Source organism: Myotis daubentonii, chromosome 18 (genome assembly GCF_963259705.1).
Source record: "Myotis daubentonii chromosome 18, mMyoDau2.1, whole genome shotgun sequence".
In the NCBI taxonomy this organism is placed as follows: domain Eukaryota; kingdom Metazoa; phylum Chordata; class Mammalia; order Chiroptera; family Vespertilionidae; genus Myotis; species Myotis daubentonii.
In genome coordinates this window covers 29744189-29768227 of record NC_081857.1, presented here as the reverse complement: position 1 = coordinate 29768227, position 24039 = coordinate 29744189, and the positions used below count along the sequence as shown (strand labels likewise).

Here is a 24039-nt window from a genome sequence, read left to right as displayed (position 1 = left end):
ATTAGAACACCAAAATTCTGCTTTGTTTTTTTAAGCCTGGTTTTTTTCAAACTCAGCTGGTGTTTTCTCTTCTTTTTTTTTTTTATATATATATATATTTTATTGATTTTTTACAGAGAGGAAGGGAGAGAGATAGAGAGTTGGAAACATCGATGAGAGAGAAACATCGATCAGCTGCCTCCTGCACATCTCCTACTGGGGATGTGCCCGCAACCCAGGTACATGCCCTTGACCAGAATCGAACCCGGGACCTTTCAATCCGCAGGCCGTCGCTCTATCCACTGAGCCAAACCGGTTTTGGCATTCTCTTCTTCACCTAGGTTTTGTTGGGGAGTACAAACTTGTTCATGATCACTGCTGATCTTTCTTTTTCAGTTGATTGATATCACAGGCAAGAACCAGGATGAATGTGTCATTGCTTTGCATGACTGCAATGGAGATGTCAACAGAGCCATCAATGTACTGCTGGAAGGAAACCCAGATACGGTATGGTGCTGAGAAAGTGCTCCAGAAAGTGGGTCCCTGGCTGAGATGCTAGTAATATTCCAAAAATAGCAAATGGGGTAACTCAGTTAAAACCGAGTACCTTATTCTTCATATAGAACTGGGAACTACTATGAAGATTGTTTGCTGCAGGTTGCAGATACTTAAAATTAATGTACAATAAACAGGAGAAAACATAAAATCAAGTTCTTCTAATTGGCCTGGAATAAATTATTCACTCTAGGCTAGTGATTGTTTTCAGGATTGGATTAGTATGAATTAGAGATGCTATTTCATAGCTTTAGCTGATAATATGGAAGACTTCTGTTCACCTGTTTTACTGTCATTGAACAAAATCACAAACTACTGGATTCTGACTTCAGCACATTCCCATCAATATCAGCTTTGCGTTTTTCCAATACCTTTTCATCATGTGAACTTATTTCTGTTGAGGTAGCAGATAACAAAATTTTACAGCCTCTTGACCATCCCTAGAGAGGATAAGGGAATATCTTGGAGGGTCTCTTGTTCTAGAATTTAGAATTGCTTTTACTTCTTCCTCTACTTCCCACTCAGTGAGAATCCTGTGTTTTTATGCTTGTCTTATCATTGTACCAAATTATAAGTCCCTTAACAACAGAGATTCTATTCTGCCTTAATAATTTGGGATGTTTCTGTAGTGCTTAATAGAGGACTTCATTTTTATTTTTGTTTAATGAGCACTGTATCATTTTGAAGTCTTTTTCATTTACTTGGTCTTACACTGGGGACTTTGGGTTGGGATAGAGAACCAGAGTTCATCCTTTGAGTAATCAACTGATGTTACAGTGTCACTTTAGTTGCATGTTGGAGGTTTCTCAGTTTTCTTTAGACAATGGGAAATCATAGTGGAAAACTTTCTTTAATCATTGAATTTAAATTTGTGAATTTTTCTCTTTAAAGTGTGGTTCCAGGTTTGATTTTACATTATTGACTTTATTTGAAAATTATTGCCTGGGCAGTTATATAACTGTGCCTTTGATTAATTTTGAGTTTACTCTAGAATAGGTGTCCCAAGATATTTTTGAAGGGGAAGAGGTAGGGCTGACTACTCATGCTTTTTAAAAGTCTAATTTTGCACAAGTCACATTTTCTTTCACCTTCCAGCATCTTCTGTCTAGTGCTTCAAGTTTGAACTTCCACAGTATCAAAAAAGAGAAGTAAACTGGAGCCCTGGCCAGTGTTACTCAAAGGTTAGCGCGTTGGCCTAGTCACAGAAGGCTTCGATTTCTGGTCAAGGGCATGTGCAGGAAGCAACCAATCGATGTGTCTCGCTCACATCCATGTTTCTCTTTCTCTCTTCCCCTTTCCCTCCCTCCACCCTTCCTCCCTTCTTCCCACTCTTTCTAAAATTCAGTGGGAAATATCCTCAGGTGAGGATTAAAAAAAAGTTAATGAGAATGTGGGCTTATGCTACAAATAAACCAGCTGCTAGTGAAATCAATGGGAGCAAAGTCAGCTGCCAAGGATGTTGGATGTATTTGGGTGGATGCGATCATTTCAGAAAACTGGCAGTATCTTTGGGAAGACCATAGTAATTCTCTTTCCTTATAGAAGTTATCTGGTGCCAGCAGCTAAAGTATACCATAGAGGAAGAAGACAACAGGTTTCTGAAACTTGCTAGGTTTTAAGACAGACTAGCAAAAACTCTAAAAGCTAGCTGTTTTGAGTCTGGTTTTCATTGTTTCCAATGCAGATTTAGCTAGAGGGTTATGCTAACATAGGAATTGAAGCCTCTGTAAGCAGAAAGTAACCCACCAGTTGTAATGTGAAATCAACTTGGGTTGGAAGAGTGGGCAGTGAGGAGCTGCCAAGTCCTTGCTGGATACTTAATATGTATATTTTTAATTATTACTTTCGTAAACTATTTATTGTAGACTTTAGAATATGTAGATATGTTTTTACCATACTTTTAAATTGATGTTTTTGAACTTAAGAACTTTTAAAATTTTGGTAAAATATACTTAAAATTTACTGTTTTAACCATTTTAAAGTGTATAATTTAGGCATTAAGTACATTGACAAAGTTGTATAATCATTACTATTTATTTTCAGGAGTTTTTCATTTCTCAAACTGAATTGAAAATGGATTTTCTGTATTCATTAAATAGTAACTCCTTATTTCTCCCTCCCATCAACTCCTAGTAACCTATTTTCAGTTTCTGTTTCTGAATTTGCCTATTCTAGTGGCATCATATAATATACTTGTCCTTTTGTTGTCCTTTTGTTGTTATTTCACCTAGCATAATGTTTTCAAGATTTATATTGTGGCATGTATCAGAATTCCATTTTTTTAAGGCTTGATAATCCAGAATATGTATATGTTATCGTTTTGTTTGCCCGTTTATCCATTGATGGGTATTTGGGATTATTTGGAAGTAATTGTAGATATCATAATATTTTATTCCCTAGATATTTTAGCATGCTTCCCTTAAAGAAAGATGATTTTTGTTGTTGTTGTTAATCCTCACCCAAGGGTATTTTTTCATTGATTTTTAGAGAGAGTGAAAGGAGGAGAGAGAGAGAGAAAAATATTGATGTGAGAGAGACACACTGATTGGTTGCCTCCTGCACATACCCCAGGTACGTGCCCTTGACCCGGAATTGAACCCATAATCCTTTGGTGCACAGGCTGATGCTCTATTCACTGAACCACACCGGCCAGAGTGAAGGATGATCTTTTATACCAGCGGTCGCCAACCTTTCGGACCTCACGGACCACCAGTGGTCCGAGGATCATTGGTTGGCAACTGCTGCTCCAAAGGTTTCCTTAAACCAGCGGTCACCAACCTTTCAGACCTCACGGACCACTGGTTGGCGACCACTGTTTTATACGACCACAATATTATTGTCAATCCTGAGAATATTAATAGTAACTTTACATTATACCTGGTTTATATTCTTTTTTTTTTTTTACCATCCTCACCCAAGGATATGTTTATTGCTTTTAGAAAGAGAGGAGTGGTGGTGGGGGGAGAGAAACATTGATCAGTTGCTTCTTGTGTGCACCTGGACTGTGGATTGAACCCACAACCTTTTGGTGTACGGGACAACACTCCAACCAACAGAGCCACCTGGCCAGGGCCTGGTTCATATTCTTGAAAGCTATTCAATATTAGATAGCTATTGCTGACAGCCAGGGTCATTGTTATTTGAGTTAGGTGGTAACTAGGATAGTAAAGATTGGTAATTTGGGTGCTTGTCCTGGAATTTTTATTTTATATATATTTTCTGAAAAAATATGTGTAAATCAAGATATGTGTATGTTTAAAACTTTAAATTTATAAAATTCATTTTCTTAAGGAATGAGTATTTTATAAGAATGTTTAGCTTATTTTTCTTACCACAAATTTTCTTTCTGGAATGAATTATAGAATATTCTCTTTTGGGGAAAGCTGAATTGGACTCTATAAGTTTAGGAAGTATAGGGGAGAACACAGTGCATTAAAACCTGGAACGGAAGGCTTCCTATAGTCAGCATGTCTTGGGGCCAGGGCGGTGCCTTCCTGGCTGCTATTTGGTCTTTTAAGAAAAGGAAGTTGGGATGTTGTGTGGGGAAGTAGGTGCTGTTGTTTTCCTCCTAAATTTTGGATTGCTTGGTTAGAGCATATGCCCAAGAGTTGAATGCTGGTAACTCATTCTGAATTCAAAGTTAACTTAGAAACTTTCCATTTTCTTTGTTTGCTTTCTTTGACATGCATGAGATTATAAAAAATTAGGAATCACTGAATCCACAGGAAATTAGTTTTTTCAGCTAAGGAAACACACTTGAAAGCTAGGGACCAGGAACTAAGTCTTTTGACTAATATGCCAAGTGACTAAACTGGATAATGATCTTGGTGATCCTTTTGGAAGTGACCTCTGCAGTCCGTTAGCACCTCCCCTAAAAAAGAACTTCAGTTGTGCAGTGTTAGGTGTCGAGTTTGTTTTGAGATTCTTTCTGTACCCTCCATTTAAATAGAAGTAAATTAGTTAGAGGTATCTTAGACTTGGATGCTGAGAGGAGAATGGTTAACAGTTGTCCCAGCTTTTTTCTTTTTTAAAAATACATTTTTATTGATTTTAGAAGGAGGAAGGGAAAGGGAGAGAGAGAATGATCGATTGGATGCCTCCTGCAAACCCTGCATTGAGGATTTTGCCCACAACCTGGGTATGTGTCCTGACTGGGAATTTAACTGCAATCTCCTGGTTCATAGATAGATGCTCCGCCACTGAGACACAGCAGCAGGGCTGTTCCAGCTTCTATCTCTGGTTTCCTGGTAGCAATCCATTTGATTAGCTATGAATGCTCTGCCCTTTAGCATTCCTGGGAGATGGTCGGAAAGAAGAAAGGAGTCTCAGGACAGAAGGATGGTGGCCAAACGGAATCCAATGAGGAAGGCAAAGAAAATCGAGACCGGGACAGAGACTATAGTCGGCGACGTGGTGGGCCACCAAGACGGGGAAGAGGCGCCAGCCGTGGACGAGAGTGTATGCATGGGGCTTTAACAAAACCAGCTGTGGGTCAGTAATGTCCAGATTCAGGGTTGTCAAGGCCCTGCTAGGCCGGACCTAGTAACCATTATATCACCTTTTTAAAAATTTTCTTGCCATTATCTCTTCGGAGACCCTGGTGTCTCTTAACAGTAGCCTTTCTAGCAGCAACCGCCAGTTTGGCATTAAGTTATCCTGTAACTATTTGTAAAGTTTGACTTACAGTTCTCTGTTGTGGTTCATCACCATTCCCCTAGTAACCATCATGTTCCATCCTTCCAGCTCATTTTTTCTCTCGTTTTGGTCTTCCACCAGTGTATATACATACCATTTATATATTTACTTACATACCATTTATGTATATTCTGTTGATTCTGCTCTGGCCATCTTGTTTTGTTTTTCCCAGTTCGGGGTCAGGAAAATGGATTAGATGGCACCAAGAGTGGAGGGCCTTCTGGAAGAGGCACAGAGAGAGGCAGAAGAGGTCGTGGACGAGGCAGAGGTGATCATTACGGGGTGGGGAGGGCTGGACATTGGGGGACTCTTACTAGTTTTGTAGAGGTGTGCATTATTTCAAAACAAATTCACATAGAGTCTAGTTACCTTCATAATTGAGATGTCATGCAAATTTTGGAGGTTGCTAAGTGGGCAATGAGAAGATGGATGTCATTTCCTCTAGTTTTATTGTTGATATTATTGTATTTGTTGGAGGACCCAGCAGTATGATCAGCAAAGGAACAGTCTGTCAATAGTAATGATTATCCCACTGCTTTATATGAACTGATGCACTACAGAGTAAGAAAAAGCACATCTGATAATATTAACCACTTAATATTCTGAGTTGCCTCAGTTGGCAAATTAGTTTTGTTTAATTTCTACAACATTTCTGTCTTTTTCTCTTTCCTTAGGTGGTTCTGGTAGGCGGGGAGGAAGGTTTTCTGCTCAAGGAATGGGGTAAGTTTCCTTGATCCAATGTCAAAGTCTTTAGTGTGGCTAATAACCTGATGTCCTGTGTATAATAGTAGACAACCTTAACCAAAATGTAATAAAAAAGATGTCTAGACCAGTGGTCGGCAAACTGCGGCTCGCGAGCCATATGCAGCTCTTTGGCCCCTTGAGTGTAGCCACGAAGTTTCAATCACACTGTCCGTGCGCACCCGCACGTGGTATTTTGTGGAAGAGCCACACTCAAGGGGCCGCAGTTTGCCGACCACTGGTCTAGACTATTTAATCAGAAAGGTGTGTACTTAGGACTTACTTTTATTTTTGCTTTAAAATTTATTTTTATTGATTTCAGAGAGGAAGGAGGAGAGAGGGGGAGAGAGAGAGACATCAGTGATGAGAGAGAATCATCGATCGGCTGCCTCTTGCATGCCCCTTACTGGGGATGGAGCCCGCAGCCCAGGCATGTGCCCCTGACTGGAATCGAACCGGGGATCCTTCAGCTCATAGGCCAACGCTCTATCCACTGAGCAAATCAGCCAGGACAGGGCTTATTTTTTAAGGAAAAGCTTTTACCACCTGGATCATTATTTCTGTTTCACAGCTTAATTTGAATGCATATACCTACTATCTTCCCACAATCTTCATGTGAATTTTATTACAATTATTGGTGTCCTAACCCAAAATAGATAGTAGATATAAATTGAGATTATGCCATGAAATTTTAAGTAGGCTGATAGGTGAGGAAAAATTGACAGCATAGATTATAGAAAGGGGCCATGATTGATTTGTACTAAGAAAGGGACATTGAACATTCTGATTGCCCTTCTCTTTGAGTTAATTTTTTCTTGGTACTGCTTAGGTGTCAGAGATTCTTTTAAGCTTTTTTGTTGTTGTTCACCCCACCCCACCCCCCAGAACCTTTAACCCAGCTGATTATGCAGAACCAGCCAATACTGATGATAACTATGGCAATAATAGCGGCAGTACGTGGAACAACACTGGCCACTTCGAGCCAGATGATGGGACGAGTGAGTGACTGTTTTATTCGTTTCTTGTCTCTGGGAACCTAAGGAAATAATTGTTTTGAGGTTATAATTATGTAAAGTGGAGGAATAGTTTTTGGGTGCAGAGATAGGGGGAGAAAGGGAGAAAATCACAAATGAATTACTGTGTGTTCTCTTTACTTTGTGTCTGTATGCACATTATACAAACTTTCACCTGATCTTCATCAATATTTTATGAAACAGACATTTATCATCACCTTCCAGACGACGAAATTAGATTGAAAGAGGAGTGAAGAAATTTGCTAGTATTTGAACTCAGAATTATTTGATTCTCCAAGCCCATGCTCTTTGCATTATGCCATATAGGTGCCATTAGCTCCAATTGTTATTTCCTAGTACTTTTGTTAGGGTAGCTAGCATTGCCTTGTGAAAAGATATCCAGAATTAATTAATCAAGCCACTACTTGTAGAGATGAAGAGGTTCCAGAATCAAAGCCCACTGTCAGTTTGTTTTCTCGTACGGAGGTAGGAGTATCTTTTTTCCTTTCAGTTTTGAGAAATCTCAATATCTGGGCATAAAGGAAATCTTGAGACTTTTTTTGCTCTCTTTGTTGGACAGTGTTCTGGGTGTGGTAGAGTTTTATAGGATTTTAATATGATTTTTTTTTCTTTTGTTAGCTGACTTTGGTGCTTCTATCTGGGTAGGGTGTATATATTTAAGGATATGTTAGGCTTGTGGGCTACACCAAGATATATTTGAGAGTACGATACTTTTACTGCTTTAAATAAGCGCAGTCGCTGGGCTCCAGAGTACTTCTTATGACATCAGCTCCTGTGTTCCTCTTCTAGAGGGGTATGAGTTAATAGTAAAGAAATAGGCTTTTTGACTTCTTATCCATTAAACGTTCCTTGCCCCTTTTTATTTTCAATTTTTTTATTTTATTGATTGATTTTAGAGGAAAAACACATTTGTTGTTCCATTTATTTATGCATTCATTGGTTGATTCTTATATGTGCCCTGATGGGGGATTGAACCCCCAACCTTGGAGTACTGAGATGATGCTCTAACCAACTGAGCTACCCGGCCAAGGCTCTATGCCTTGCCCCTGTTTATTTAAATATATTTTTATTGATTTCAGAAAGGAAGGGAGAGGGAGAGAGATATAAACATCAATGAGAGAGAATCATTGATCAGCTACCTCCTGCACACCCCACACTGCAACCTAGGCATATGCCCTGACTGGGAATCGAACTGTGACCTCCTGGATCATAGGTCAGTGCTCAACCACTAAGCCATGCTGGCTGGGTAACATTGCCCCTTTTTAAAGATCAATGATCTTTATCATTGTAGGGTCTTTGGCACAGCTTCTCATCTACTGTCCATAAGATGTTAGATATACCTCGGGTCCTGAATGTTCCTTGCTTTTTGTTTACCAAGTTGTGTTATAAATTAATTTGGAATACAGCTTTTTAATTGATGGAGACTAATGTTGAGTTATTGGAAGAATAGACATCTTTGAATTCCCTTGACCATTTGGCTATGAAATGTCCTTTTCTGTTTTAACTTTCTGTACTTTGGAGGCATTAGAACTGCTCTTCATTCATCTCTTAATGGCTGGTAACAGTCTGAATAACAAAAGTTACTGTTTTTGAGCTCTAAAGTGTTCTTGGGTATTTGGCTTTTTATCATTGGCAAAAAAGATGATAGAAGTTAAGAGATTTTATTTTCAGTTGTGGATAAAAAATCAGGCATGGAGTCCCAGTCCTGGATTGCTAACTTTTGCTGTTCTCAACAAGGTTCTGGTTGGAAAAACTGGAGAAGGTTGAAGAAGTTTATGTTTATTTCTAATGAGTGGGAAAATAGCAGATTTGAGAGGCTAGAATCCGAAATCTGTTGTTTGTGTCAGAATGAAAAATTATGTGATGCTGCTGTCATGTTAGTATGAAAAGTATTGGGTATAGCTTCATGCATTCTCATTATTGTTAATTTCATTACAAACTCACCTTCATGCATGATCTCTTTTTGTGTTTTTATGGTAGCACACTCAAATTCCTTTTTTAATTTAAAAAGAAATTTAAACCTACCCTTAAAATATCCACAGGTACTCTGGGAATTGTGTTTTTGGGGCAAATGTTCTCATTCACAAGCAAAATTTCACTGGTTGTTTTTTCTTTTTTGTTTCAGGACTTGATTTCATTGGGGTTGAGGGGTCAAATTATCCCCGAAAATTTGAGACTGCTCCTGGTATGATACATCCAGGCGCCTAACTGCCCCGGATATTTTATAGATTTTTATGAACTGAAATATCTGTGGATATGTCATTTTTCTGTCTTCCTGCTTTTTCTCTTTCTGCCTTTTTCTGCCATATTTTAAGCTCATTTTTGCTTCTTGAAAATTTGGTTCATTTAATGACTATTTAACATTTACATTGACTGTGCTTTCTTTTGATGGAATGGAAACCCTAATCTGTTGTTCAGAGCATTTTCATTCTTTCTGTTCCTTAATGCTTCTTCAGTATAGTCCTCTTCCTCAGTCATTTTTATACATTCTTTATAAGAAAATATCAATGAGGAATCTACATTCTTTTCTGTCCTAGCTGTAGTTGCCAGAGTGCAAAAAATAAAATCCTTTCATTGAGAGATTATCTCTCAGTAGTAGATAACTTCTCAGGTCATTTCTAACTCTAGGATTGTGTGTATGCATTAACCCAGATCTTGGGGGGAGAGGGGGAGGCTCATTTAGCCATGGTGGGATGGATGTCAATGGGTAGGAAGAGTGGTATCACCAGAGAGGGAGAGGAAAATGTGGTTTATAATTTGTCTAAACTGAGATTGGACTGTAGTCTGATTCGGAGAACATTGTCATTAGTAAGTGGTTTGGAATTTCCCTGGTGCAATTTTAACTATTGTCCTAGGACAGGCATTGAACATATTTTTCTCTAGGAAATAGGATTTTTCATTATTAAATGTATTAAAGAATTTCAGATGGGTTTTATAGCTGCTATAATATTTCTCTTCAGTGACAATGGAATATCTGAATACCAGACTTTAATTTTTCTAAGACGCTTTCTCCATTTGGATATAAATCTTTAAATTATTCAATATATCAATATATACTATTGTTCTAGAAAAGAAAATAAAGAGTGTTCTTGTCCCTTCTACAGATACGTTTTTATTTCTTACTGTAGCCCTTTGGTCAAAGGGAAGGATACTGGTTCTCATTGAAACTTTCACCCATGTTCCTTAAGAAAGGGCAGTTCCCCTTTGCGAGCATATTGATTGCTATGGATCTCTCCTATAAAAACTGAATCCCACCTTTGTCATTACCAACATGAGGAGTGTGCACATCTCTATTGTCTGCGCCATGAACTCGGCAGGTCAGATTTTCTGTATGATTAGGATTAGGAGAATAACTATTACACATACTTGATTTTTTATATACATATATTTTTTTATTTTAGAGAGGAAAGGAGAGGGAGAAACATCAATGATGAAAGAGAACCATTGATCGGCTGCCTCCTGCATGCCCCCCACTGGGGATTGAGCCCTCAATCCGACCATGTGCCCCAACCAGGAATTGAACCTGGAACCCTTCAGACCATAGGTCTACACACAATCCACTGAGCCAAACCAGCTAGGGCTCACATACTTGATTTTTAAGTTTTGTCCAGTATCTTCTGAAAAGAGCAGATCCATAGAGATTCCCTATAGTTAAGTCAGTAAGATTTAAAAACATCTGCTAAGTATGCATTATTTATTTTTTAATGAATACACTTTTATTGATTTAAGAGAAGAAGGGAGAGGGAGAGAGAGAGAGAAACAATAATGAGAGAGAATCATTGATTTTCTGCCTCCTGCACGCCCCACACTGGGGATCAAGCCTGCAACCCAGGCATGTGCCCTGACCGGGAATCAAAGCGTGACCTCCTGGTTGGTTCATAGGTTGATGCTCAACCACTGAGCCATGCTGGCCAGGCTAAGTATGCATTTTTAAATACAGTTTCAATAGCAGATAGCAATGCTTTCCGTATTGATTTTACTCTTCCTTCTTCACTGCCCTTTCATTGTCACATGGGCAACCATTTGTGTTCTATCATTGCCACCCATCTTTCTTTAGATTGGCTGCAGTATTATCTTATACCAGATAAGTAGGTGGAGTTATGTTCTGGTTTAAGTTGGCTACTGCCATTTCACTGAAGGTTGCGTTTCTTATGAGATTGCCTGGAGCATTGGGTTCGTTGGTGTCTTGCACTCTCGCATTTTCTTGCTCTCATCCTTTGCTGTATAGCCATGTAACAAAAACTGAAAGCAGCTGTGAAATCATAATCTTATTAAAACCCTGGTATTCTGAGGTATGCTTTTCTAAATAGTCCTTTCCTCCCCTTGAAGCCCAAGAGTCATTTCTGATTACTAAATTATGGTTACACTTTTGGCTGCCAAAAATGTTAGTACATTAGTGATTTCTGTACATGCTGTGTGTTGGTACTTAAAAATCACTGTTTTTCCTTTATTCCCAGGCGCATGGAGGACCGCAACAGAAGAGTGGGGAACTGAAGATTGGAATGAAGATGTAGGTATTTCTAGGTCATTTTTCTTTAGTGCCTTCTATCCCTAAGTGGTGTTTAGGGATAGAAAATGGGTATGTTTCTACCCCTCAAAATTAATCCTTAAGATTCTGACCCAAAACTTTTACATCCAAAATAGTGTTCTGAGCCAGAACATTTCACATATGTTATATGAAGGAGACTGGGCATGAACAGGACTCTGTGGAACCAGACTATGGAAAGGGCAAGTGCACTTGTGTAAGTCCAAATATCTGATTGTTGGATTTATCCCAGGAAGAGATGGTGGTTGGGTAGAGCATTGGAAATGGAGTTAGGCAGGCAGTGCATTAACACCTGCTGGTGGCACATGACTCTACTTGGAACAATTTGCTATTTAGTTCACATTTGAGCATTGGTGTATGGTACTGTAATTGGCTTGGAGGTGGGTACAAAGGGAGAGTTAAAGTGCCAAGTCCTTAAGTCTATTATCTGTTTGGCTCTGGAACCCTTTTAAGTTACTTGAAGCCCAACTTTATAATTGAGAATTATATGTAGAATTGGTTATCTTCCAGCTTTCCAACTTGGAAATCTCATAGATGGGTGGCATAAGGTGGCACATAAACAAGCTGTATGAATTTGCTGGAGTAGTACCTCAGTAAAGGAATTTTGCTGATTCTTAGCACCTCAAGCTTTTGCTGTGAATTATAGTTATCAGTGATCATGAATGAATTTCCATTTTAACATTTTTAAATCTACTTATATTCATGTTCAGGCAAAACAACTTTTGGGTCAAGAGGAAATAATATGTCAAACTGTTTTGGTGGCTAGGCCGGTGGTTTTAAAATTTCAGGTGTTTGAACATCAGGGTGATTATTTTCTATTGTAGCTGAGCTAGACTGCGTTGTGAATATTTTCTAAAATGTGGCTTGTCTACTTAAGCAACTTTCAGAGAATGATATATTGGGGGAAGTGGATTCCCTATTTTTAGAGGAGAGATTTTAATCAAAAGGTCAAAATAAAAGCAAATCAGCTTTTGAATAGTTTGAAGAATTATTCCCAATAATTGCTTATCTGATTTTAGTGTCATAGTGGAGAGGCTAGGTGTAATCAAGTCACTATTAAGGCAATAATTGCACATGGTTAAAATTATCCCTGAAAAGACCTTAGCTCACCAGCACTTGGGCCCTTACTACTCAAAAGCCAAGAATTAACTTTCAAAAAAATTTCTGTCTTCATCTAGGCTGTCATTTTCCTTTCTTTGAGAGGAGCAGTAGAAGATAAATTAATGGTTTAGGTAGAGGTGGGTGTGGGGAACTCTAATGGGAAAATATAAAGGTGTTTTCTCTGTTTTTCTGTCTAGCAAGTATATTCACCTTCCTCTGTTTAGTGTGCATATTATGTGACTTTACTGTATATTTTTTGGTATCTTGATTCTCCTCTCTTGATAAAATCCTTGAGCATGGATAGAAGGGGCTTCAAAGTTGATCCATTCAGGATTCTTGACAGTAGTTTCCCCTTCAAAGGGTTTTCCATTTTTCTTGATGAAATGAATTCCCCTTATGCCAGGATTCTGACTATAACCTACCTAACACCAGGAGTAACTAATTTCTCTGTTTTCCAGCTTTCTGAGACCAAGATCTTCACTGCCTCTAATGTGTCTTCAGTGCCTCTGCCTGCAGAGAATGTGACAATCACTGCTGGTCAGAGGCAAGTGTGGTAAAATTCAGTATCTTTTCCCCAAGGGATCTGCTGAGATAGCTGTAAGGAAGAGTGGCACTGGGCCTTTACAGGGTGTTGGTAATAATGATAACCAAATCAGATTAGATTCTCTTTAGTTGATTGATAGATTTGTAAGTTGATAGTTTACTGACTGGAAGTCTATATATTACAATTTTAAAATTGATTCTTCCCCCAAAGTGGCCATTTAATCACATAGGTAAGCATCACAGGCATTGATTAAAACTTAGCATGATGGCCTGACCTATGTGACTTAGTGGTTGAGTATTGACCCAGGAACCAAGAGGTTACGGTTCAATTCTAGGTGTGGGCATATGCCTGGTTTTGGGCTCAGTTTAAGAAGCAACCAATCAAAGATGTTTCTCTCTCATTGATGTTTCTTTCTCTCTATCCCTCTCCCTACCTCTCTCTAAAAATCAATACCGAAGGGTCCCGGATTCGATTCCAGTCAAGGGCATGTACCCCGGTTGCAGGCTCCTCTCCGGCCCGGGCCCTGGTCAGGGTGCATATAGGAGGCAACCAATCAATGTGTTTCTCTTACATCGATGTTTCTGTCTTTTCCTCTCTCTTTCACTCTCTCTAAAATGTCAATGGAAAAATATCCTTGGATGAGAATTAAAAAATAACAACAAATAAATATAAATATCAAGAAAAACATACTTTGCCCTAACCGGTTTGGCTCAGTGGATAGAGCGTCGGCCTGCGGACTGAAGGGTCCCAGGTTCAATTGCGGTCAAGGGCATGTTGTACCTTGGTTGCAGGCACATCCCCAGTCGGGGGTGTGTAGGAGGCAGCTGATCGATGTTTCTCTCTCATCAATGTTTCTAATCCTCTATCCCTCTCCCTTCCTCTCTGTAACAAAAAAATCAATAAAATATATATTTTTTAAAAGGACATATTTTAAAAAGAAACTTAGAATTCCTGGTTTGAATGAGCAAACGGCAGCAATTCCTGCAAATGAATCCATTAATAATGCCACCTTCGTGGAAGTGGATTGTGCCTGATAGGATTTACCCTAAAAAACTATGAGCCCGAAGTTGTAACCTGTTATTACCAGCAAAAACAAAAAACAAAACAAAAAAATTAAAACCAAAAAGGATCAATGAAAAAAATAAAATAAAATAAAAAAGAAACTTAGCATGATATAATTTGTCTTTGAAACATTTCCAAAAGAGGAACTATTTTCATTTATTTTTGAATTTGCAGAACTGTTCAGTAACTTGTTCTTTTGATTTATAATTATGATCTTGGTTGACTGAGTCCACTGAGTATAATGATCATCTTTTCCCCTAGGATTTGACTAATGAAGTTTTTAGAACTTGAACCTAGGCATTGGGGTCAGTAGAAAGGATACACTCACCATGGAATGTTTTTATCCCCAGAGAGCCTCCTGGATTATTTCTAGACCTGAGTATGATAGCTGCTGTCTCAGAAGATCCTGAAGAGAAGTGTGATAGGAATGGGCTGTTAGGGGTGTCATTATTAGTGGTAATGCGTATTTTTTTTCTGACACCAAATATCTGATTTTTCCGCACCCATTCTTCATTTCTCAGACACCAATTAGGTGTTCACCAATTCTGACATTATCTAGAATTAGCACAGACCCTAGTTAATGGCTTAGTCCCACAAGACTGCCCTTGCTTCAGAGGTCAGCTACAAATGGGTAGGTACCCAGACTACATACATTTCTTCCATGCTGACCACATATTTGGGGGTATTCCCTCCTCAGGTTCAACAATTTGCTAGAATGACTCATAGTACTTAGGAAAGAGATTTTCTTGCCATTACTGGTTTATTATAATCAGTATTCAGAAACAGCCAAGTGGAAGAGATGCATAGGGCCAGGTGTGGGGAGTGGGGTACAGAGCTTTCATGCCTCCTCTGATTGTGCTGCCCTCCCAGCACATTGATGTGTTCACCTACCCAGAGCTCACTGTATCTCATTGTTCAAGAGTTTTTGTTAGTTTCATTATATAGGCATGATTGATGAAGTCATTGTGATTGAGTGTAATGTACAGCTCTCTTCCCTCCCTAAATGGCTGGAGTATAGTAGGACTGAAAGTTCTAACCCTCTAATCACATTATTTGTGTTTGGTTACCAGATCCTGTTTTGAAGTTCTGAGGGAGGCTCCACCTTGAGTAACCTCATGGTTGAAAGGGTCTCCTTTCAAAAGACCACTCTATCACACAGGAAATTTTAAGGGTTTTAGGAGTTCTTCCAAGAACTGGGGCCAAAGCACAAACATATATTTTTATTATGCCATAGATAATTTGAAATTTTACAAAAGTTGGGAAAATTCCCCCAATTTTTCTTGTTCCAAAGCCACTTGAAAATGTGGGCATTCTAGTATCTAGCTTTACATATTAAATATTGGTAATGGCAGGTATTCTGTATTTTAAAATCATGGGTAAAAATTAGTAAATTTTGTCTTGGCCGGTGTGGCTTGGTTGAGCATTGTCCCATGTACCAAAAAGTCGCCGGTTCAATTCCTGGTTAGGTCACATACTCAGGATGGGGGTTCCATCCCCAGTCAGGGTGTGTGCAGGAGTCAGCCAATTGAAACTAACATTTGATACTTCATTAAATTAACTTCACTGAAAAAATATATATTTAAATAATAATATGCTTAGCGATATCATTAGAACATGGCTAGATACTATAGTGGCTCTTGTATATCAATTACTTTTGGTAAATTAAACATTTCAGTCAGGACTTTTTGTTTTGGGGGGTGACTTCATGTTAATCTAACCATAATCTGATTCTGGTGTTGGGGATGTTAGAATATTCAGTCTTACTCATTAAGATCCTCTCTCCTCTCCACTAGAATTGACCTTGCTGTCCTGTTGGGGAAGACACCATCTTCAATGGAGAATGATTCATCTAATCTGGATCCATCTCAGGCTCCTTCTCTTGCCCAGCCTCTGGTGTTCAGTAACTCGAAGCAGAATACCATATCACAGCCTGCTTCAGGGAACACATTTTCTCATCACAGTGTGGTAAGTAGGAAACATGGTGTATTTTAATCCACCTTTCCTGCCAAACCCTACCCTGGCATACAGTCATTCCTAAAGGTGACAGAAGTTTGAGGCAGGGTAAAGCATCCTCTTTGTCCTCTTAAGCAGCCCTTGGTGTAGAGATGTTGAGTTGGGTAGTTAGGGGTAGCTCTAAGGAGAGGAGTTAGCTTCAGACATACTGAACCTTATAAAAATGAGTTAACATAATTTATTTAATACTCACTGTGCTGAACATCGTTGGCTATTTTCTCTCTTCAAGGAGAGAAAATCAATGGCATCAACAAATTTTAATCCTTTTGCAGTAGGGAGTTGTAGCAGTCCCCTATTTTTTGGTAGAGCAGAATTGCCATGTATATTTATGTAAACCAGACATTTCTGGACTAGGTTTCCAAAAACTTGTGTTTTTCTGAATCTGCCCACTTTTCGCTGTTTCTCCCTATCTCTGTAAGTGGGAATAAGAGTGCTTGCTCTGCAGATGATGTATTATGGAATTATACACGTGAAACCTATATAATTTCATTAGCCACTATAACCCCAGTACACTTAATTAAAAAATTTTTAAACTTTATTTTTATTGTTGACACTATCGTAGATGTCCTCATTTCCCCCCACTTTGCCCACCCTCAACCAGTCCCTCTTCCAAAAAATGTTTTTAAGTGCTTGCTCTGCCTATCTTTTAGGGCTTTAGGAAGATAATGGATAAGGTACAAATATGGTGGCAATAGTTTTATTTCTTAATAACCTAGAACACTTGTGGCACGTGACTTGTTGATTCAAAACATTTTAAATATTCAAGGTCATTAACTATGGCAAAGGAATCATTTGATGCAAGAACCAATTTTCTTATAGTCAGTAAATGTTAAGTACTGCTTTTTCTTTTTCTCCTGTCTTTATTTTTTGGTGGAAGGATGCTATAGGATTAAACAGGTAAAAGATGGTGTGTATGTGTAATAGTTTTATTTTTCCAATAGTAGGGTTATAATAATTATTTTATCTAGAAAATTGCTGAGCTAGCTTCTAATCCAGAATTCTGTCAGTTTTTAACTGTTGTCTTAAAGTTATTTTTTTGTGCTAATAATAATTTGGTGGTTGATATTCTGCCATAGATGAAAGGTGACAGGTGAGAAAAGGTAGGAGAGAGGTAAAAGGGAAAGGAATATGAGATTAAAAAGATAAAGAAGAGAGCAAAAAAAATAGGACAAAGTTGTAAGAAGGTGAAACAGGTCAGGAAATAACTACCAACCTCTAAGAGATAGGACTGGAAAATGTTAAGCGCTCTGTATCTCTTAAATTGCCTTTTTAAAGTTTTCAACATTTTCACTAACCCTAACATTTTATTTAATGTGTCATGTGATAGGTTAAACTAAACATAAATGTTATTCTGTTTTTTTTCTCATCACCTGTATTAATCACTGTGCTATTTAATGTTTCTTTTCCATTGAGAATAAAGAGAGGTTTGATTTCCCTTAACATTTAAGATGTGAATAATACAGAAGCCCCTATTAATTACCATGTACAATATGTGGAGATTCGTAATTTTCTGTCTTTAATATGTTTTGCACTTGTATAATATTTGGTAATCATTGCTGTGTGAGATCATCTCTGCCACAATCCCATACTTTGAACTAGACTTCTGATTTTAAAAAAAATAGATTTTATTGATTTTTTTACAGAGAGGAATAGAGAGTTAGAAACATCGATGAGAGAGAAACATCGATCAGCTGCCTCCTGCACACCCCCTACTGGGGTTGTGCCCGCAACGAAGGTACATGCCCTTGACTGGAATCGAACCTGGGATCCTTCAGTCCGCAGGCCGATGCTCTATCCACTGAGCCAAACTGGTTAGGGCAAGACTTCTGATTTTTTTGTTTGTATAATTGACTGAAGTGGGGAAAATGTCTTACCTTGAGTTGGACAGACTGGTTCTGTATAAGAAAGCGTTGCTCAATCATGATGATGATGATATGGTTAAATAAGAATTTAAGGAAAATGAGATTAAATCTCCTTGGAGGATTCCTGGAATAGTTAAGGTCACATGGTTCATATTCTGGACCAGGCTGATAGTTTTACTTGGTGTAGCAGGCAATGGGGAGAATCTCCCAAAAGCATACGAGTAAATTTTGCTTTGTTGTCATGATTACCTCATACTTGGATACACAGAAAACAGTCAAATCATATTGACTCATTGATTGTCTAGTGCTGAATGTAGGATTGCCCCTAAAATTGTCTTTGCTTCGATGGTAGCTATTAGCAGCACTGAGATGGGAGTCTAATTATTTGTTTTGTTCCTTTTTTAAAATCCTCACCTGAGGACTACTTAGAAGAAGGGGAGCGGGGCGAGGAACAAACAGTGATGTGAGAGAGAAACATCAACAATTGGTTGCCTTCCGTACATTCCCGACTGGGGATCGAACCTGCAACCCAGGTATGTGCCCTGACCTGGAATCAAATTGGCAATCCTTTGGCGCACAGGATATTGCTCAGCCAACTGAACCACTCTGGCTGGACTGTTTTTGTTCCTTTTGAGCTGTGTAGTGGGAAGGGCAAGGAAACTTTTAAACTTTGAAAGGGGAAAAATATCCTCTAATCATTAGAGCTTTATCCCTAAGATGGAGGGAGGAGGAGGAGGAAGTGCTGATAAAAGTATAATTTTTAATAGCTCTCATTTCTATTGAGTATTTACTGTGTTCTATGCACACATTAAATGCTGTACATACATTATTTGTTTAATCCTTCTACAACTTTGAGGAACTACTTTTTTTTTTTAATCTATTTTATTGATTTTTTACAGAGAGGAAAGGAGAGAGATAGAGTTAGAAACATCGATGAGAGAAACATCGATCAGCTGCCTCCTGCACACCCCCCACTGGGGATGTGCCCGCAACCAAGGCACATGCCCCTGACCGGAATTGAACCCGGGACCTTTCAGTCCTCAGGCCTACGCTCTATCCACTGAGCCAAACCGGTCCCGGCGTGAGGAACTACTTTTATTTCTATTTTCAGATGAGGAAAATGAGGTGCAGAAAAATTATTTTTCCATGTTTATATAACTGGGATTTGAATCTAGATAGTCTGACTCCAGAGCTTGTGTTCTAATGGACTGTGCTGTGTACTCAGTGTGGTGACAATCTTTACTTGTCCCATTTATACTGGCTCTCACCCTGGATAAGTGTCTTTTTGAGTAGCTGAACAAGGTTGTTGCCTATTTCTCTAATCTCTGTGTTGATTTACAGGTGAGCATGTTAGGGAAAGGATTTGGTGATGTCAGTGAAACTAAAAGTGGCAGCACCACAGGCTCCCAGTTCTTGGAGCAATTCAAGACTGCTCAGGCCCTGGCTCAGTTGGCAGCTCAGCATTCTCAATCTGGAACCACCACCACCTCCTCTTGGGACATGGGCTCCACCACACAGTCCCCATCGCTGGTGCAGTATGGTGAGAAAAATGGAAAGTGGATTGAATTCTTTAAGCATTGGAGCATTACTGTCAAGCGGCTGGCAGGAGTAGGGGGTGGAGAATATGTCCTGAAGTGAGGAAAGGGGCTGCCAACTGACTAGTTTCCCACACTGATTTCCCCTAGTGAGCTGGGCTGACTTCAGAAAGCTGGGGAATAATAAAAAGTCTATAATAAAAGGCTATAAATTCTTTCATTAAATTTAGCTTTATACATATTTGTAGTCTTGTGTTGACCTGGGGATTTTTTGGAATTCCCTCAATTTACCTTTAGTGTTTGAAAACAGCATATTCCCTTTGGAAAGGTTCATGGACTTGTCCATTTTATGACTTTATACTCTAAACATGGACAGTTCCTAGATTCCTGTCTTACACAGGCAGGGTAATAGTGTTGATTCAATTAGGTCCCTAGGCTCTACATCAGAACAAATGTGATCCAGTGATCCAGTGATTGTTATCTACAGACATGAGAAAATGCCTTAAAAGAGGACCTGTTTATATGAGTTTCTGATCCTGAAGGCCTGGTTCCTGGCTCTAGAGCAGGATAATAGCATTTTCTTGAGGTTCACCTGTATCTCTGGCCTTATACATATTGGGTTTACTCATGCAGATTTGAAGAACCCAAATGATTCAACAGTGCACAGCCCCTTCACAAAGCGCCAGGCTTTTACCCCGTCTTCAACCATGATGGAGGTGTTCCTTCAGGAGAAGCCACCCGCAGCGGCTACCTCCACAGCTGCACCTCCACCCCCCTCTTCTCCTCTGCCAAGCAAATCCACCTCGGCTCCACAAATGTCTCCTGGGTCTTCAGACAACCAATCCTCCAGCCCTCAGCCGGCTCAGCAAAAACTGAAACAGCAGAAGAAAAAAGCCTCCTTGACTTCTAAGGTACTTGAACTTTTAGATATATATTACCCTAGGGCAGCGGTTCTCAACCTGTGGGCTGTGACTCCTTTGGGGGTCGAACGACCCTTTCACAGGGGTCGCCTAAGACCATCGGAAAACACATATGATTACATATTGTTCTTGTGATTAATCACTATGCTTTAATTATGTTCAATTTGTAACAGTGAAAATACATCCTGCATATCAGATATTTACATGACGATTCATAACAGTAGCAAAATTACAGTTATGAAGTAGCAACGAAAATAGTTTTATGGTTGGGGGTCACCACCACATGAGGAACTGTGTTAAAGGGTCGCGGCATGAGGGAGGTTGGGAACCACTGCCCTAGGGCGAGAGGGTGTATGACTTGGGAATTGAGATTGTAAGAGCATAGTTTGGGAAATTGAAGGACGAGGTTTTTTTTATTAGTCTTACAGTAAGGTTACAATAAGCCATTATTTTTCTCTTCTCTACAGATTCCTGCTCTGGCTGTGGAGATGCCTGGCTCAGCAGATATCTCAGGGCTAAACCTACAGTTTGGGGCATTGCAGTTTGGGTCAGAGCCTGTCCTTTCTGATTATGAGTCCACTCCAACCACGAGCGCCTCTTCAAGCCAGGCTCCAAATAGCCTCTATACCAGCACGGCCAGGTAGAGGAAATGCCAGTCATGAGGCTTCTTTTATTAGGTTTTTAACCACTTTTTCTAAGTCTCTTGCTGATTGTTCAAACTCTGGGGATGACAAGACTCGAACTGAGTGAGAAAATAATAGCCACTTTTAAAGAGTAGCACTTTAAAATATCATTACTAGGATCATCTGTAACTCTAAACAGAGGGAAACATACGCTTGAGTACTTCTAGAATGGTCAGACACAGTTCTTACAGATGTGTACCGTGCCTCTAATGGAAAGTACCTTGGCATCTGCCACAGCTAAAAATGCTTTTGACACTTTTAGCCCTTTGGTGTGGGACTTAGGCCTATGAAGAGTATAACTTTGAACCCTTAAGAAGGAGGTAGCATTGATATGTTATACAGATTGAAAGGAACCTTTCCAATAAAAACTTTCCTACCTCCTCTGATACTTCAGGGAGGGCCATCTTAAGCAATAGAAAATCCTGGAGGAATTTTAGGGGACTGAGCTGCTTTTCTCAATCCTTAGAATTAAAAAAAAAAAAAAGATGTTTGGCCCTAGCCTAGATATATTGAATCATATGCCATTAATGCATGAGAATATTTCAAAAGTTTCTTTCAGAAAGTTCTATCAGTAACCTTATATTTAATGGGGTTTTTGAAAGAGCCAAGGGCTCAGAATTACTTAAAATGCATATGAGCAAAAGATAACGCTCTCATGCTAGCGTTCATGCTATGATAAAGGGACCAAGAGTAGTGTATCCTTTCTACTGACCTTTAGCCTCTTTTTCTTATAACAGCAGAATATAGGGGGGACAAGAAATGTTTTAAACTCCATTCTTAATTCAAATACTTAGCTCTGTAGCATATGTAAATGCATTCAGTTGTCAGGAGAAAATGGTGGTGGTTTCTTTTACTTGTTGCTGGAAATTTTCCTTTTGATTGAAATCAACTTTAGTAGTCAATCTCCACTGTTTCCTTAGTATCAATCAATCTGCTTTATTTAATTTCTCTGATAGATTCCTTCTTTATTACCCACAGTGAATCTTCATCTACAATTTCATCTAATCAGAGTCAGGAGTCCGGTTATCAGAGTGGCCCAATTCAGTCAACAACCTATACCTCCCAAAACAATGCTCAGGGCCCTCTGTATGAACAGAGATCCACGCAGACTCGGCGGTACCCCAGCTCCATCTCTTCATCACCCCAAAAGGACCTGACTCAGGCAAAGGTAGTGTCTTCATGAGCCCCTGGCATTGATTAAAAGACTAGTGGGCAGGGGCCTATTAATATTAGCGTTTTGTTTCTTGACAAATAGTGCAAAGACACCCTAGAAGTGCTGATTGAGAAGCTAATAAAAGTACATTTCTGTGGTTGGTGAAATAAAAAGTTATTTTTAGCAAGCCTTGGGACTCAGAACCAGAAAACTGCTCTCCCTGCACTCGGGAATCATTCTTTCTAGTAGAATCCGTCTCAGTGCCTGTTCTGGATGGATGGCGGGAAGAGCTGATGGCCAGCATGCTGGGTGCAGAGCAGGAGACCTCACCTGGCCATGTCTTGGCTTGGTGAGGGGGATAGCGTATGCCAGCGGTGATGTGGAGGGACTGTCCGATGCAGCCAGAAAAATAAGTGACTTGGCTGAACTACCTTACTCCCTCATTTCCCCCACAGGGATCCCTGGATTTGGGCTTTTTCCTGCAGCTATTTGGATTTGGGATATATTCAGCAATCTGGGGGTTGCTTTCTGTTGCTTTGGGTCACAGGGTTTATGTCTCTTTGTTTTTGTTTTCCTTTGTTTGCTTGTTTATTTTTTTGTTGTTTTAATATATTTTTACTGATTTTAGAGAGGAAGGGATGGGAGAGAGACAGAAACATCAGTGATGAGAGAGAATAATTGATCGGCTGCCCCCTGCTGGAATAGAGCCCGAAACCCAGGCATGTGCCCTTGATTGGAATCGAACCCGGGACCCTTCAGTTTGCAGGCCAACGCTCTGTCCACTGAGCCAAACTGCCTAGGCACCGTGGTCGGCAAACTGCAGCCCTTTGGCCCCTTGAGTGTGGTTCTTCCACAAAATACTACTTGCGAGCGCGCATGTACAGTGCGATTGAAACTTTGTGGCCCATGTGCAGAAGTCTGTATTTTGTGGAAGAGCCGTTATTTTGTGGGAGAGCCACACTCAAGGGGCCAAAGAGCGGCATGTGGCTCACGAGCAGCAGTTTGCCGACCACTGGCCTAGGGCATCTTTGTTTTGTTGTTAATTTTTGTTTTTATTTTGTTTAGATAGTCTAGATTATGTTAATTTACAGAATTTTGCTGGAAATTAAGCTGTGTCAGTCAGTGCTAATTTAATTTGTTCACTTGAATTTATCTATCTCCTGTTTTTCATATCAGAATGGCTTCAGTTCTGTGCAGGCCACGCAGTTACAGACCACGCAATCTGTTGAAGGTGAGTGTTCTCCAGGTTTTTTTCCTCCCAGTTGTAGTATTGTGCTTTTTCTTTTTTTGTTAATCTTCACCAAAGGATATTTTTCCATTGATTTTTTGAGAGAGTGGAAGGGAGGGGGAGAGACAGAGAAAGAGAAAAATTGATTGGTTGCCTCCCACATGCGCCGGACCAGAATCCAACCCGGGACCCTACAGCCTGAGGGCCTACGTTTTGTCCACTGAGCCAAACCAGCTAGGGTGTGGAGTGTTTTTCCTGTCCTTTCATTATTTTTACATTTCCTAGATTGTAGTGAAAATAGCCCCGGCTCAATGATCAGAACATCTGGTTATAGTCTTAGCTTGGTTCTGTCTTGTTGTTTAATCTCAAACCATCCTAACTTTTAGGT

General features: G+C 39.5%; 1 protein-coding gene across 21 annotated transcripts in view; it reads left to right on the top strand.

Moving 5' to 3' along the window:
* UBAP2L (ubiquitin associated protein 2 like) overlaps nt 1-24039 on the top strand; it is a 44943-nt gene that overhangs the window by 7027 nt on the left and 13877 nt on the right. For 9 of the 21 annotated variants that reach the window (XM_059675663.1, XM_059675656.1, XM_059675653.1 and 6 more), the window contains exons 4-17: nt 376-486; nt 4824-5025; nt 5402-5497; nt 5904-5949; nt 6856-6968; nt 9130-9189; nt 11462-11514; nt 13110-13195; nt 16051-16222; nt 19474-19672; nt 20301-20578; nt 21055-21227; nt 22249-22438; nt 23600-23654. In XM_059675663.1, the coding sequence (XP_059531646.1) occupies nt 376-486; nt 4824-5025; nt 5402-5497; nt 5904-5949; nt 6856-6968; nt 9130-9189; nt 11462-11514; nt 13110-13195; nt 16051-16222; nt 19474-19672; nt 20301-20578; nt 21055-21227; nt 22249-22438; nt 23600-23654 (1834 nt within the window). The remainder of the gene's footprint in view (nt 1-375; nt 487-4823; nt 5026-5401; nt 5498-5903; nt 5950-6855; nt 6969-9129; nt 9190-11461; nt 11515-13109; nt 13196-16050; nt 16223-19473; nt 19673-20300; nt 20579-21054; nt 21228-22248; nt 22439-23599; nt 23655-24039) is intronic. The other 12 variants (XM_059675669.1, XM_059675667.1, XM_059675666.1 and 9 more) reach the window with 3 other exon arrangements.